This window comes from Microcaecilia unicolor, chromosome 6 (assembly GCF_901765095.1).
Source record: "Microcaecilia unicolor chromosome 6, aMicUni1.1, whole genome shotgun sequence".
NCBI lineage: Eukaryota > Metazoa > Chordata > Amphibia > Gymnophiona > Siphonopidae > Microcaecilia > Microcaecilia unicolor.
The window spans coordinates 121,762,994-121,780,052 of record NC_044036.1 but is presented as its reverse complement, the minus strand read 5'-3'; the positions used below and the strand labels follow the sequence as shown (position 1 = coordinate 121,780,052).

Here is a 17,059-nt window from a genome sequence, read left to right as displayed (position 1 = left end):
TCATATATGTACCCCCACCTCCAACATCAGCATTAAGGGGGCAAACAGGGTAGCTGCTCTGAGCCCCACAACTCCAGGGGCCCCCCCCCCAGACTGTCACCTCATCCCACTGTCGCCACACCTATCTGAGGTCTCCCTCCATTCTCCTCACCTTCCCTGTCTTATTAACATCGCATTATGTTGGGGGGGGGGGGCATAGCAAGGCAGCAATTCTTATACACTGCCCTCGTCTGTCCTGGCACTGTTTCTCTACTGCTGTTTTCCTCCCAGGATGAAACAGGAAGTTGTATCAGAAGGGGAAGAATGTGGTAGAGAAACAGCATCAGGACAGACACAGGCAGTGTATAAGAATCGCTGCCCCGCTTCCGACTCACCTCCTCCCGTCAACAAAATGCAATGTTAGGAAGACTAGGAAGGTGATGGGAAGAGAGGGAGACATTGCATCTGGCTGAACTCAAAAGTAGGTGGGCAGTCAAACATTTCTGAAATCCTTCCTGCAAAAATGCCAAAGGGAATAGCATTGTTAAGAGTATGGAAGGGGAATTATACCAGGTTTGTGGTGTTGATGTATAATACCTAGGACTGGAATTTGGTTTTGATGTTATTTTATGAAAATTAAAAAGAAATAAAATACTTGTTAAAAAAGGTACAGCAGGGAGGCTCAGAACATGCCATTCTATACCCAACTCCCCCCCCCCCCCCCCCCACCCCAACTGTCCAAGCTCTTGCATACAAGACAGAAGCTGATCTCTTCTGCTCCAGAACAAAGTTGAGATGACCTCGGCAAGTTAACCTTTATACCTCAAGCTTGTCCTTTCAAGGGCCAGGCTATAAGAAAGAAGGGAACTGGATCTTTCATTTGTGTGGGCCACTGAATAAGAAGACAACTCCCACTCTCTGAGGTCTAATGTCTGCTTCAATATTCAGAGGCCCAGTAGTATGCACTGCTGACAATGTCTGAAGGTGGCCCTTGGCTCTTCACTCCTCCTTGTTGGTTGGCATAGGCTATAGCCAGGGAATTGTCAGACAGGATCCTGAGGGCATTGCCCCAAATTACTAACTTGAAGGCTTGATTGCTCGCCAAATTGCTCTTATTTCCAGGTGCTTTATTGACCGACCAACCAACTTCCAAAGCTGACTACTGCCCCTGAACCACCTGGTCTGGGCAATGGGCCACCCATTTGTGGAGACTGGCACTGTTGTGAACTACAATACCTGCGTTCCATCAGAGAAGCTGGAAACGGGACTCCCATCTTTAAGCCATGTCAGGCTGGGTGCAGGGATACCTCTGGCTTCACATTCCAGCCTCACCAGATTATTAACCACTACTGTTACCATGTCACTGCTGCCAGAAATCGATGGTGGAACTGCAAAGTTGGAAGGGATAGTCACAGTTTAGAAAGCTACATCAGAACAATTCTAGTGTGTCACTGATAAACAACAGAACTCAAAATACCTGCTAGATTGGTCTAAAAATTATGCTGATGAACAAGTGTTTGAAAATGGTATTTTCTTCCTTTAAGAACTACTTCTGCTAGCATTGCTTTCAGTTTTGTTTAAGAGAACTAGTACTTCTTTACAACTGCAAGTTAATATCTCTGCTAACCTTCAACTCAATAGCTTTACTATGACTATTTAGTCTAAAGTGGATAGGGCTTTTCAGCTTGGAGAAAAGATGGCTGGGGGGGAGATAGGATTGAGATCTATAAAATAGTGAGTGGAGTGGAACGGGTAGACGTGAATCGCATGTTTACGCTTTCCAAAAATACTAGGACTAGGGGACATGCAATGAAGCTACTAAGTAGTAAAATTTAAAACAAACGAGAGAAAATATTTCATCACTCAACATGTAATTAAACTCTGGAATTCATTGCCAGAGACTGTGGTAAAAGCAATTCGCTTAGCAGGGTTTAAAAAAGGTTTGGATAATTTCCTAAAAGAACAGTCCATAAAATATTATTAAGATAGACTTGGGAAAATCCACTGCTTATTTCTAGGATAAGCAGCATAAAGTCTGTTTTATTGTTCTGGGATTTTGCCAGGTACTTGTGACCTGGATTGGCCACTATTGGAAACAGGACACTGGGCCTGATGGACCTTTGGTCTGTCCCAATATAGCAACACGTATGTTCTTAATTGCATTAGCATAATAAAATAATCTTTTCAGAAAGACTGTTTCTAAAGTCCAGGAAGGTGGTCAGTCAAACTCTAGTGATGACTAACCAGCTTATTTTCGAAAGTGATTACCAGCCATCTTCCGACATAAATCGGGAGATGGCCGGCGATCTCTCAAATCGGTATAATCGAAAGCTGCTGTTTTGACAACATCACCGCTTTCACGTCGCTGACCCGGCGAAAGTTCAAGGGGGCGTGTTGGCGGCGTAGTGAAGGCGGGACATGGGCGGGCATGGGCGTGGCTACCAGATGGCCGGCTTCGCCCGATAATGGAAAAAAGAAAGCCAGCCGTAACGAGAATTTGGTCCACTTTATTTGGTCCCTTTTTTTTCAGGTCCAAGTCCCAAAAAAGTGCCCGAACTGACCAGATAACCACCGGAGGGAATCAGGGATCACCTCCCCTAACTCCCCCAGTGGTCACTAACCCCCTCCCACCCTCAAAAATACAACTTTAACAACTTTTTTGCCAGCCTCTATGCCAGCCTCAAATGTCATACTCAGATACATCGCATCAGTATGCAGGTCCCTGGAGCAGTTTTATGTTTCAATAATTTTTATTGATGATCAACATGTTACAGAAAATCGTATCTTTTCCAACAGAGCCTTCTTTGAATATCATATCCTATTTAGGAACACAAATATAGAACTTTCATATTTATCATCAAAGATTTTACATTTCCCCCCACCCTCCCAACTCCCCCCCCCCCTCCTTATATTTAAGATTGTTTATTGAACTTTGCAACATAAAAGAAAGAATCGACCACACATCAAAAGAAAACGTAGTACATGAACATGGTATTAAACACACTTGTGTCTCGAGGGGCCTTGGTTCTTATGGCCCAGCACTAAAAAGGGTTTCTTGTACAGCGATTTGCCTATCCGTTATGTGGTCAAGATATATTTTCAGTATTATTACAAGACAATTCCTAGCGCATCCAACTTGTCAATTACTTAGGCGCTGTGTTGTTGCTTTACTCCCCCTCCCCTCCCTTCTTCCTGGAGCAGTTTTAATGGGTGCAGTGGTCTTCAGGCAGGCGGACCCAGGCTCATCCCCCCCCCCCCCACCTGTTACATTTGTGGTGGAAAATGGGAGCCCTCCAAAACCCAATGTACCCACATCTAGGTGCCCCCCTTCACCCCTTAGGGCTATGGTAGTGGTGTATAGTTGTGGGGAGTGGGTTTTGAGGGGGGGTTGGGGGGCTCAGCACCCAAGGTAAGGGAGCTATGCACCTAGGAGCTATTTTAAATTTTTTTTTTTTTTTACTTTTTAGAAGTGCCCCCTAGGGTGCCCGGTTGGTGTCCTGGCATGTGAGTGGGACCAGTGCACTACGAATCCTGGCCCCTCCTATGACCAAATGCCTTGGATTTGGCCAGATTTGAGATCACTGGCTTCGGTTTCCATTATCGGCAAAAACCGATGCCGGCCATCACAAACCTGGCCATCTCTGACATTTGGCCAGTCCCAACCGTATTATCGAAAACAAAGATGGCCGGCCATCTTTTTCGAAAATATGGTTGGCTCCTGCCAGTTGCGGAGCCAGCCCCGGAGATGGCCGGCCATGGAGATGGCCGGCGCCATTCGATTATGCCCCTCCACGTGATATGGTTTAATATAAGAGCCAAAGCAAAAAGGGATTAAATGAAAGTTAAGGCTCTGTTAAAGAGGTGCTCACACGCGAGAATTTTTTTTGAAAGAAGAACAAGACAAAAAGGAGGTATATGAGCCCTTTTACTAGATATTAGCGTGCACTAAGTGCCATTGGACCAGAGGTATGAAATAGGATGTGCAGCATTAAACACGTGATATTGTCGGTTAGCACACACTAAACTTTAGTAAAAGTGCCCCAGAATGCAGAAATAAACGTTTTTGCTGCCTTTTCATGCAATACTTACCATAGACCTGAAGACTATACAGGCGCTCAGTCATTCCGGCTACACTGATGGCCACGCATTTATAAATGCCGGTATTCGAGACCTGGGCACTGTTGATCTGAAAGATTTGCCCACGGTTCAACAGGGTGATGCCGACAGCATTTGTGAGCGGTCGATTATCTTTGTACCATGTGATAGCTACAAGCAGAATTACAGGAAACAATAGACTTAAATACTTTAAAAAAAAAAAATATATATATATATATATATTTAGGGGAGACAGTCAGCTATTTAGGAAGCCTGGTCTTATAGGTAAAAAATTTATCCTGGGAGTTTGGACGGTTCCTGAATTGCCCTCTTTTTGGGCCTGGTGTAACAAAATTCATGCTTTAATGTTGTTTGAAAGGAACCAGGCCAGGACTTCACCTAGGGTCAGTGGCAGGATTCTTTTTTTTTTTTTTTTTTCTTTTTTTTTTTTCCCTAGATTTTCAGTGGGTCATAAGAACACAAGCCTTCTGAATTGGTCTACTTACTTTTTTGTTGTGGGTAAGGGTACCAGGGGAGGGGATAGGTGTTGTGGGGAGTTACTGGTTATAAGAAAATATGGATGACTGTACTGCAATGTTTATATGTGCTTGTCATCAATAAACAAGATTTAAACAAAAAAAATTAGCTTTATATAATACAAGTAGAATTATTCTACCTCCATGGGTAAACCAGTGTTTGCTGCCTACTCTTCTTACATATAAATTTCTCTACAATATGTGAGGAATAGAGGCAGTCCGAGGGGAAGGGAGAGGGTGGGGCTTGAACAACATGTATAGGGGCCCTTTAACTAAAGTGCATTAAGCAGTTAGAGCCAGATTCTGTAAATGGCATCTAAAAAATAGGCAGATCCAAAAATAGTGCTTAGTTCTATAAACTGCACCTAAAGTTAGGCGCAGTTTATAGAACAGCGCATAGGCTGGGAACGCACCTACGTTTAGGCATGGACATTTAAACCACTGAAAACCTGCTGTAAATTCCCGCGTCTAAATGTAGATAAATTCTATAACCATGAGTGTAAATTTGTGGAACACCCCCAACACACCCATACTCCTCCCATGGCCTTTTCAGCTACACGCGTTAGGATTTACACTCGCCCTTTTTTTAGAATACACCTAACAAGATGTGCCCAGAAATTCCAATCATTGCCAATCAGTGCTGATAATTGTTGTCAACCAATTATCGTTACTAATTGGTTTGTTAGTCAATTAAGGTGCGTGCATAAATTGAATATGTGCCCAATTTTACACATGCAACTTGCCTCACTTTATATAGAATCCGGGGGTCAATGCGTAAATTAGCATGCATTATTATCATACGAGTGTAATAACTGTAGCCAAGACAGCACACTAATTTGTATGTTAACCGTAAACCGGTGGAAGATGGGTAGATTATGGTTGGAGAATGGGTGTGGACTGTACACTGCAGATAGAGCACAGTACAAGAGGAGGCATTAGAGAAATATCCAGTGTACCTGAATGTAACTCACCTTGAGCTACTACTGAAAAAGGTGTGAGCAAAATCTAAATAAATAAATGCATCTGCCCTAATCGTAAATAGTCTTAATATATGATAAAGAATATTTCAGTGCAGTAACTGCAGAGGATATGCTGGATTTACTCCCAAGGCGGGAAATAAGTATGTGTTAGTGCTTAGTTTACTAAAAGGGCCCCTAAGTCAATCATGAACTAAGAGGATTTCAGAATGTTTCAAGCCGACAAAGTTTTCAGATTTTCTCTCAATCTATTGAGACAATACATTGCATTTGTACCAGTTGATACGGGGTAAATTTTAAAATCCCCCTTTTGCTTTTTCAAAAGCCTGCTATGGATCCGTAGGGTAAATGGAAAGGGTTGGTTTCAATGGAGCTGTACCTAACAATCTGTTGGTTTGGAAAGAATAATAAAATCAAACCAAATGTGATAATACATCAAACCATTAGATGTCACTTTCACCAGATCTTAAAGGCTGGATTTTACATTTTAACCACAGGATGCCACTGTTCCATGGCAACAGTTATTACTTGGCAGCACACATACCAACTATTAAGAAAGCTGTACGGTACAGTCAGTATGTTTCATAGTAGAATTTACATAAAAAAAATAAATACACATCTGAATCACTAAGAGGCAGCCTATCAAGAATAGGTATGTGACAGTATCATGATGGATTATTTCTAACCCATCTATGTGGGTATGTATGTCTCTGTGTTAGTACCTATGTACTGTATGTATTTCCTTTTTGTGTGTTTCATTGTGTTTGTCTATGTAACATAACATAGTAACATAGTAAATAACGGCAGAAAAAGACCTGCATGGTCCATCCAGTGTGCCCAACAAGACAAACTCGTATGTGCTACTTTTTGTGTATACCCTACTTTGATTTGTACCTGTCCTCTTCAGGGCACAGACCGTATAAGTCTGTCCAGCACTATCCCCGCCTCCCAACCACCAGCACCACCTCCCACCACTGGCTCTGGCACAGACCGTATAAGTCTGCCCAGCACTATCCTCGCCTCCCACCACCGGCTGGCTCTGCCACCCAATCTCGGCTAAGCTCCTTAGGATCCATTCCTTCTGAATAGGATTTCTTTATGTTTATCCCACGCGTGTTTGAATTCTGTTACCGTTTTCATTTCCACCACCTCCCGCGGGAGGGCATTCCAAGCATCCACTACTCTCTTTGTGAAAAAATACTTCCTGACATTTTTCTTGATATATAGATACACAAACATGTATGTACATGTTTGTGTATCTATATATCTGCTTTTATGTGTGTGTGTCTATATCTGTATGCATGTGTACTGTGTGTGCATGTGTGTTGGCTCTGTGTGTGTGTCTGCAATGAGGAGGGTAAAGAACAGGGGAGAGGGAGTTTAAAAGGAGCAGTTCCCTATCTGCTATGTTTCACTGTATCACAGTTTCTATGCTTCAGAAGTTGGAACTGCTTCTCCCATAAATATACATGGGGGGGGGGGGGGGTTGGGGGGGGAAGCTTTTTTCTGGAACCCCCAGCTCTATATGGCCCATATATGAATTAACTATGTCTTTGCACTGGTTTCCCCCATGCCAAATTTGTTTCTATTACATTTTCAGAAAGTAATTTTGCCTGAGTCAGACATTCTCAACCCCTTATTTATCATTACTATCCAAGATCTGCTAAGTTAAAAAGAATAAAAATGGGTACAGGATAACATTAAAAAGATGTTTTATCATAGTTGCATTTTATGAGTATACACACTCGGCACAGGGTTTCCAGAAGCTTTACATTCCAGCTGGACAGGGTTGTGGACTATCACAGTTTCATTCACCATCAGTCCAGCATCTGCAATACTGGGAGGCTCTGGGAAAAGCAGAGATTTTATAGATTTACTTACTGAGCTGTTAAAAACAGAACAACAATGGCACTGATGCCTGAAATATAACAATAACTGCTGAACACACGAGAACTATAAAATGTAAAATGTATGGCCCACCGTAAAACTCAAAACACCAAACACGTCTGTGTGAGAGCATGCTACATTTGTATCAACGTTTAACATGCAGTGCAAGATGGGGGTTTCAAGAAAAATCAGAAGGAGGTGGAATGCAACTGAGATTCTTCAAATAAAATGGACATTCTCCACATTTCTACCTAGACACATAGCAACAAAATATTTTGCTCATTTGAGTGTTTTTTAAATATTAACTAGCTATGGAATAGGCATTACCATGAACATTCAGCTGAATGTGCTGCTGGGCTTCCCCAGCAGCGTTTGTGGCTAAACAGGTGTACTTCCCAGAATCCTCCAGCAGTGCTTTGGCGATCTGTAGCACTCGGCCTGAAGATTCCAGCTACCCAACAAAAAAGGAAACAAAGGAAAGTTATTTTCTTGGTTCCTCGGGAGACACTTGAATAGAAGCTCAATGCCTCAGGTCAAACACTGAAGGTCATCATCATTTCTCCTGCATGGTGTTCCATTAGAGATCAGGTACTTTCAGACGTATGCTTTAATTGCACATTCACTATGGTTCATGTTACTCTGAATGAATGCAAGTTATAGGAATGTGTGAAAAAGACTCAAGCAAGCAGGATTTTAATCTGGTTCAATTCTGCAAAAATATTGGAATAATTCTCACAGGTTTTCCCCCCTGATATTCAGCCAGAAGAGGGCAACACTTTTGCTGTCTGCCACTGGCATTAAACTCAGATGTTTAGTGCCAGATGTTTGACAGTGGGAACTTAACTGGTTAAACCGTTATTCAGAGTTACCTGGTTAAGTCCTTAGTGGTTAAAGATAGGCCTGCTATTTATGTGGCCTATGTCAACCACTAAGCATAGCCAGTTTGGAGCTGAGTATCCACACCTAACCGGATATGTCACACAGTATAGCTGGTTAGTGGCTAGCCGTGGATATTCAGCGGGAGATAAACAGCAAGGAGCCATTCCTGGCCAGTTAAATAGTTTTGAATATTGGGCCCTTTTATATTTATTTATGCCCTGATATTCAAAATCAAATATCCATATAGGGCCTTATTCTATGAAGGTTATGCTCCTAAAGTTTATGCTTCCAAATTTACGCTCCTAAATTACGAGAGTAATCTATTCTGGAGCATAGATTAGGATCATAATTTAAAAACGTAAATTTAGGAGCTCAAATTATGCTCATAAATTTAGGAGCATAAACTCTATAGAATAAGGCCCATAATGGAAGAGACTATGGAGGCAATTCTATGACCTGGTGCCTCCATTTGGACACACCGATACTGAGTGCTGGGCATCAATTCTATAACAGCATCTCTGCACCAAGAATTATAGAATATAGGCATAAGTCTAGGCTCGACCACATACACCGTTGAGGGGGAATGTTATCAATGTGCGCTACCAATAAGACAGATTATTTTACCACAAGTTGTGCTATTTTAGCATAGGGTCTCACTGCATTAAATGTTTATAATGTTGATAACATTGATAGCTTCCCCCTAAAATGGGTTATTTTAACTTTTCATCGCATCACATTCAACATGCAATAAGGGAGGGGAATCCAAGGAGGGAAAAAGGGAGCTTCATACCATATCCACAAGGAAAAAACAAAAAAAACAAAAGGAAGAGTGAGTACAAAAAGATGCAATGTACATTAAGCACTATCCAGGAACCTTAATGTACTCTCAACTACTTCCTGCCATATTCCCACCTGCATTCCTAGAACAGAGATGCGAAGTCTCACTCATTAGAATTGTGTCACTCTCATACTCTTTGAGCCCTATTTCTCACTCATCAGAGTTTCAATACCAGTGCACTGATCTTGATCACTGCTTTTATGAGAGGCGAGCCTTAAAGAAGTAAACCAAGTGGTCCAACGAGTAGGAAAATATCTGAGCACACCTTCCTGCCTACTGCTTCCCCTTGCCCTGACTATTTTCCCTTTACTGAAGTACATGTGCTCTGAAATCGATGTACATACTTTTAACTACTGGGTGGAAGACAATTTTCAGCTCAAACAATTTACCCAAATTGCTTTCCTCTTTGTCTTTATTCTTTCAGAGGCTCCAAAGAAAAGCCAATATCATTTAATGTTGCCTTGATTAATTTGCAAAGCAATACTTCACTTAAATCATTCTAGATTTATACCCTGGATGTACTATCTGAAAAATCTCACTCTTTTGCCATCAATCTCAGTTCTTGATGTGGTAATTCTCACTCTTTGGGATGGTTCACCCTTGGCATCTGTGCTAGAATCAAGAAACAAGTATAACTTCCTAGGCTCATAAAATATGTAGTGCCATACCTAGCTTGGTTGCCACCCAGAGCAAGCAGCTGTTGGTTCTGATGGTCCCCTACCTCGGAACAGGAAGTTGACATTGGGGGGGGGGGGGGGAAGGAAAGGGACTGGCAGAGCCGACAGCTGCACACATGTTGACTGTGGCTCCATGACTGTTCAATGTACCCCCTTACTTCCTGTACCCAGGGTGCACTGCACTCACCATCTCACCCTTGGTATGCCACTGAAAATATGTACTTCAAAACTATTGCTCTCCCATACAAAATCAATATACCACAAACCTGAGCGGTGTCACTCAGTGATTCATGTCTTAATACAGTGAGAATTACACACCCACCTCTTCATCGGGATGTGGTAAAATTCTCTAAATATCAAATTTTAAATATTTAAATCTTCTTCTTTGTATGGTTTGTATCAAAATTATTCCAGCTTTAATACATTCTTGTGATTTTAATAAATGCTTAGATTGCAAAACTCATCTCAAAGATGTATTTCAGCCGGGGGGTTTTTTGTCCAACATAGACTATATTTCGCTTTCTAGCTGTATCAAGGCATACCCCATGCTAAGTATGATGCCAGCATTAATTACAACATGCATCTTCCCGTCGTACTTTGCAAGGGGTATGCCTTGATACAGCTGGAAAGCAAAACATAAGTCTATGTTGGAAAAAAACCCCAGATGAAATACATCTTTAAGATGTCGGCATCGTACCAAAGGCGGGACTGGGGCGTGATTTAGAGATGGGCATCCTCGGCCGATAATGGAAAACAGAACAGCGTACCTGACGAGCATTTGGCCGACTTTATTTGGGCCATTTTTTTCACGACCAAGCCTCGAAAAAGCGCCCTGAACTGACCAGATGACCAGTGGAGGGAATTGGGGATGACCTCCCCTTACTCCCCTAGTAGTCACCAACCCTCTCCCACCCAAAAAAAAAAAATAAAAAAAATTGTTTTGCCAGCCTCTATGCCAGCCTCAAATGTCATACCCAGCTCCATCACAGCAGTATGCAGGTCCCTGGAGCAGTTTTTAGTGGGTGCAGTGCACTTAAGGCAGGCGGACCCAGGCCCACCCCCCCCCCCCACCTGTTACACTTGTGGTGGTAAATGTAGAGCCCTGCAAACCCCCCCAAAACCCACTGTACCCACATGTAGGTGCCCCCCTCACCCCTTAGGGCTATGGTAGTGGTGTACAGTTGTGGGGAATGGGTTTTGGGGGGGTTGGAGGGCTCAGCACACAAGGTAAGGGAGCTATGGAACTGGGAGCAATTTGTGAAGTCCACTGCAGTGTCCCCTAGGGTGCCCGGTTGGTGTCCTGGCATGTGAGGGGGACCAGTGCACTACGAATGCTGGCTCCTCCCATGACCAAATAGCTTAGATTTGGTCGTTTTTGAGATGGGCGTCCTCGGTTTCCATTATCGCTGAAAACTAGGGATGACCATCACAAAAACGACCTAAGGACGACCATCTCTAAGGTCGACTTAAATTTCATGATTTGGGCATCCCCAACCGTATTATCGAAACGAATGATGGACGCCCATCTTGTTTCGATAATACGGGTTGCCCCACCCCTTTACGGAGCCGTCCTGTGAGGACGCCCTAGTGACAACTTGGGCGCCCCATTCAATTATGCCTCTCCATGTGTCTTTATAAAATAGCACCTAACTACTGTAGATTCCTATTTACACTCAAACCAGGCACCCTGTTAGAAAAATTATCCTTAAAAACAGCTTAATAGTAAATGTTACATGGGTGCCATAGCAGGTTTGCACCAATGAAAAACCCTTGGTATGCTGACAAAAAGTGAATCCAACTTGCCTTTGTAGACATGAATAAGTTATGGTAAGTAGAAAATTATATTGGAGGAAAAAATGCTCAACTTCACTGGCCATAGGCCGGATTCTATATATGGCGCCTGAGAACTTTGCGCGTAATAAAATGTCCACCTAAGCATATTCTGCAAGCAGCACCTATATTTAGGCGCAGTATATAGAATACGCTTAGTTTATATCAAAGCACTTAAAACTACATGCATCTATTTACACCAAGGGAAACCCTGGTTTAAATGCTGGCGCATAGATTTAGGAGCGCAGGGGCACATTCTATAACAGTGTGCATAAATTCTGGAACGCCCATGGAATGTCTATTTCCCTACCCATAACCATGCCACATTTTGGCTGCATGCATTAGAAGTTTGGCGCAGTGCGTTATAGAATATGTTTTGCGAGTTGTGCACATAAATTCTAATTATTGCCAATCAGTGCTCATTATTGCTTATTAAGACCTGTTATCGATGCTGATTAGCTTCTTAAGCCAATTAAGTTACGTGCATTGTTATAGAAGACGCCTGGATTTCAGCGTAGAAAACTAGGCGCAATATATAGAATCCAGGTTCATAAGGATAATACTGGCAGGCAAGGATTAAAGAAATGTGTATGTCTACAGTGAGTAATAAGACATTGTGAGGTAATGTAAAGCAACATTACTGCTGAAATGTAGAATAATGTTAGTAATCATTTTTCAATTCTGGTGCTTATTACAGCATTTGAAAGTAATGTGTAAGTTTGCATTTGTTGGCCATCAATTACAACCCATTAACAGATACATCACTGCAAACAATTTCCCCAGTGCAGATGTTTCTGATTTCCTGACCAGAAACGGAGCTACTGGCATGACCTTTCGGTTGTATTAATCAGATTGAAGAATTGTAGATGAAGCAGTTATGAATCGGACAAGGATATTTATTGATAAAATTTGAAAACCATCCTTCTAGTAAACAATCAGGGTGGTTTACAGAGATATGCAGAAATACAAGGCATAAAACTAGTCCCATAAAACCCCATTCAAATCTCTTAAACATCATAAAAATTAACAACAAATAAAACAATGACAAAAATAAAGTCATATCAATTCATCCACATTGAGCCTGCAAATTGGTGGGAAAATGTGGGATACAAATGCTACAAATAATAATAATAATCTGCAACACCTGCCTCACAACCTCACCACACTCATGTGAACAGCTATGAAATTCCCCTGACCGTTTACGGATACAGAAAAACCATCGTAAAGAAATGCTTCTTGAACCCCTTTCTAAAATGGGCAAGGTTTGGTGCCAATCTGAAGTATTCTGAAACAGCGTTCCACAAAGAGGATACTGTACAGAAAAATGCTGATTCTCATATGGAATCAAATCTCACCCTTGAAGACGGAGCCGCTAAACAATTCTGTACTTGTGAACGCAGAACTCTTTCTGGAGTATAAGGGATCAAGAATTTGTACTCTGGGAAGTGTGATTTGACTGCCAGTAAGGAGGGTAATTTTATAGACATCCTAATTTGGGGCCTGCCCAAGTCCTACCCTAAACACACCTCCAACATAGCCCCCCTGGCTATCTGGATGAACTGCAGAGTCAAAATTCTGCCTTTCGAAAATTGTGATTTGGATGTTTTCAGCAGATGGACCTTTTTTGGCCATTTTGAGGCATCTATTTGCTTTGAAAATGAATGCCATAGTATTCCTCTTTCCTAAATGTAAAAATCAACACTCATATCTTAAAAGTTGCACGCTTTTATGGAAACTCATGAATTAAATCTTATTACATTTTTAATGGAAATGTAATTGAGATCTAGTATGTGAAATTCACAAACCTTTCCTTAAATAGCCATTAGAGAAAACACAAAATGTTAGAAAAATACTCAATATGCAATTTGAACGAGCACCTCTGGCAAAACAGATACGGACTTGAAAAATAATTTACCTCCCAGGTCTGAATATCAGCCCCTCCATGTTTATCTTGCCTTCCCCATCACAAATGATCTTTTGTGCTTTTCCCATATACTACTGAATTCCATTACCTCCACTGAGACTTTTCCATGCATATACTACCCTTCCAGTGAAGAAATGGTTCATTTTATCACTCCTGAGATTTAATTTCTCCCCCCCCCCCCCCCCCATTCTCTACCTTCATATCACAATCCTTTTCTAGAACCGAAAAATACTCAACACATTTTCTTTACTGTGCACCATATACTGAATTTGGAGGTATACCTGTTCTATCCCTTTTTAATACTGCCATGTATTTCGCTAAAAAAATGATTGATAGTTATAGGACCTGCAGTATCAAAATGACATCAGGAGTATATTGTTCTTACTTTGATGTTTCCTAGGGCTGTATTCACAGGCCGTCCATCTTTCAGCCACATGATGGTAGGGTTAGGAATGCCACTGGCTATACATTGGAAAGCTACTGGTTTATGTAGCACCACAGATCTCTCTGAAGGCCCAGTTGATCTGATTGCTGGAGGAACTAAAAAAAAAATATGAGCATAGAAGGAAAATGTAAGATATTTAGTAGCTTGGTTTAAAGACAATAAACAAAACCATCCTTATCAGACTTCTTCACCCTTGGGGTAAAATAAATTTTTCTCCACCAAACTATTTGAATGAAATGTTGATTCCATACCAGAAAAGTAACACAGGACCTTTCTCTGGTGCTGAGCAGTTAGATCACTAAACTGCTACGCTACTTTGCATATAGAAGACTACGTGTAGGCAGGATTTCATTTTCAATAGAGTGAGGCATTCATAGGCCAGTAAGAGATGGTCAAGTTCTCTCAATGACCCAGTTAACTTACTGGTGTTCATTCAGTCACAGAAAATAGTTTCCTGAAAGAATTTCTAATAATTATTGAAATGGTATTAGTTCTAGCAAAAGTTGCAAAATACAAAAAAAAAAAATGAATAGGTACCAAAAAGAGAAAGGGTCCTGTTCACTAAGCCGTGTTGTGGGTGCGCTAACATTTTTAGCGCGTGCTAAAAATGAGCACGCGCTAACACGAGAGACACCATAGGAATATATGGGTGTCTCTAGCATTAGCGCGCACTAAAAACACTAGTGTGTTTTAGTAAACAGGACCCAGGTTAAGAAGTCCATTACCAAAGCTAAAGCTTCAGCATAAAACTCATGGTCTGTTCACACATTCATTCATTGCCTCAACAGCACTCTCAAGAAAACTCTCTCCTACTGTTGAAACATACAGCCAGATTGATTAAACCAATTCTACTCAAGCGTTATCAAAAGAGTGGAATTACACTCTTTCACACTGCAGTTCCATTCTGTCTGTTGAGAGACCGCAATTTCAGGCATTGGGAAGGTGTGTAATTTCAATTCCATGATGTCACATCTCAGCAGATATGCCATTGACCCAGCATTCAGTGGCAGGTGGTCGGGGTAAGAAAATTAGGCAGAAATCTACCCTCCCCCCTTCCCCTTTTGGTCAGGGTCTGTCTCTCCCTCTCTTTCTCTCTCTCCCTCTGTTCCGCCTCCCCAAGGTCCAGCATCTCTCTCCCTCTCTTCACCCCCTTTTTAGTCTGGACCTATCTCTCCCAGTTCAAAACTCTACTTCATTTTTTTTTTCTTTTGTATTTCTTTAGTAAAGAAACATCACTTTGAAGCTTTGACAATATTTACATACCATACTGGATGCTTGATTACTTTTTATTGTTTGCCTGACAACTTCCTAATGAGTTACAGCAAATAAGAAATTGAGAAAGCCAAGAAAAGAGCACGTGCCCTAAACAATCATGCAGCTGCAAGCCGTCAGATCCAGACTGAGCTGTCTGCTGAGGTTATCCATTCCTATTAGAGGAAAATGTAAGCTAACAAAAAAAGAAGTGATAACTTTTTACTGCACTCACATAATACATGTTAGGGACACTTTTCAGCATTGGCCTGCAAGACCATATGAAAATCCAGCAGCCTGCAGTGACTTTGGTTTCTTGTAATCTGCATACTTTGTATGCTTGCTTTTCCAGCCCTGCCTCTTTCTCCACTGAGGGCCCAAGGCAATATTTAAAGGGCCTTTCTCCCTGGGTAAACCCCAATTTATCTGTTGCAAATTCCTAGTTCCAAAGTGAGTAAGTCAAGGCAAAGGAGAAGTGACACGAATGTGCATTCATGAACACACATTTAGTTAATGAACACTAATAAGTGTGTCTTAAAACTTTTAGTTATGCAAAATATCAATTTCATGCAGGTTAACCTATGAATTAATGTGCTGATTTGCATAATATTAAATTTTTTTAATGTGCATTCAAATTTGGAAGCAGGATATTTTGACCCCGTTGATTTGACCCCCACCAGTTTGACCCCACGGGAATTTGCACTTAAAATAAATGGGGCAAATATTTAGCCCCCAGTTCATGAATATTAAAATGAAATACTGCATATTATGATAAATCTCAATCTGCGTTAGGTTAGGGAAACCTAACTATATCCTAAGAGGTGTAGTTAACTCCTCTAAAGCATTGGCAGTGTAACACACCGCTGAAGCTCTCGGGCACCTCCTACCCACTGTACAATAACTGAAGGCGAGGAAAGCCTTGAGTTCTGCCCAAACTGACAGCAAACCCTCCTCCAAATGAACTCTCCTCTCATTCTTTACCACCCTACAACAGTCCCCTTGCTTTCCATAACGAATATGCTGCTAAAACCCTGGCCCCAGCACAGATCCAGTCCTCCATCTGACTACCCAAAAAGCAGACTTTCCTAGCTCCTTACTCCTCCTTACCAAAGGGTAAATTCAGATCTATAGGATAAAAGTGATGCTCGATTGCTCCTGCTCTGCTGATTCCACAATTCCAAATGGTGCTGCCTTAGTTGCAGGTTTTCTTGTTCCAGTTCCCCACTACCACCAAAGTAGTGAGTTAAACTGGCTGATTGTGAATGTTCCTGCTTCATTGGTAAGAAAGTCTTGAATTGTGAGAAAACAAAAGTCTAAAATAATTCTCTTTCTCCATTGCATAACATACCCTGGACAGTCACATCAAATTCCTTCTCATGCTTTCCAGCTTCATTTGTAGCCACACAGCGATAGCGAGCAGTATCTGATATATGAGCCCGTGGAATAAGAAGTTTACGTCCATTCAATAATAACTTGAGGCCGTCTTTCATTTCAATTGGCTGTCCATCTTTCAGCCATCTACAATAAAGCAGACAGCATGCTATTTTCATGTTTCTTTAAATTGCACTTTGGAGAGTAATTTTATAACCAGATACCTACTTTAAAGCCTATTCTATGAAGAAGTCACCTACTCTCTGTTATAAAATAACTAGCGCAAATGGTCTGATTGCTTACAAAAGCCCGAGAACTGGTGTGAACAACCACCTCCATTTTACAAGTGCCCACAACGTAGGTACTTGCT

At 41.6% G+C, this 17,059-nt stretch overlaps 1 protein-coding gene across 2 annotated transcripts in view; it reads right to left on the bottom strand.

The window, feature by feature from the left end:
• HMCN1 (hemicentin 1) overlaps positions 1-17,059 on the bottom strand; it is a 672,624-nt gene that overhangs the window by 303,061 nt on the left and 352,504 nt on the right. For both annotated transcript variants that reach the window (XM_030206904.1, XM_030206905.1), the window contains exons 34-39: positions 16,667-16,836; positions 14,008-14,162; positions 7,802-7,925; positions 7,333-7,434; positions 4,069-4,245; positions 1,216-1,367 (exon numbers count right to left, since the gene is read on the bottom strand). In XM_030206904.1, coding sequence (XP_030062764.1) covers positions 1,216-1,367; positions 4,069-4,245; positions 7,333-7,434; positions 7,802-7,925; positions 14,008-14,162; positions 16,667-16,836 — 880 coding nt within the window. The remainder of the gene's footprint in view (positions 1-1,215; positions 1,368-4,068; positions 4,246-7,332; positions 7,435-7,801; positions 7,926-14,007; positions 14,163-16,666; positions 16,837-17,059) is intronic.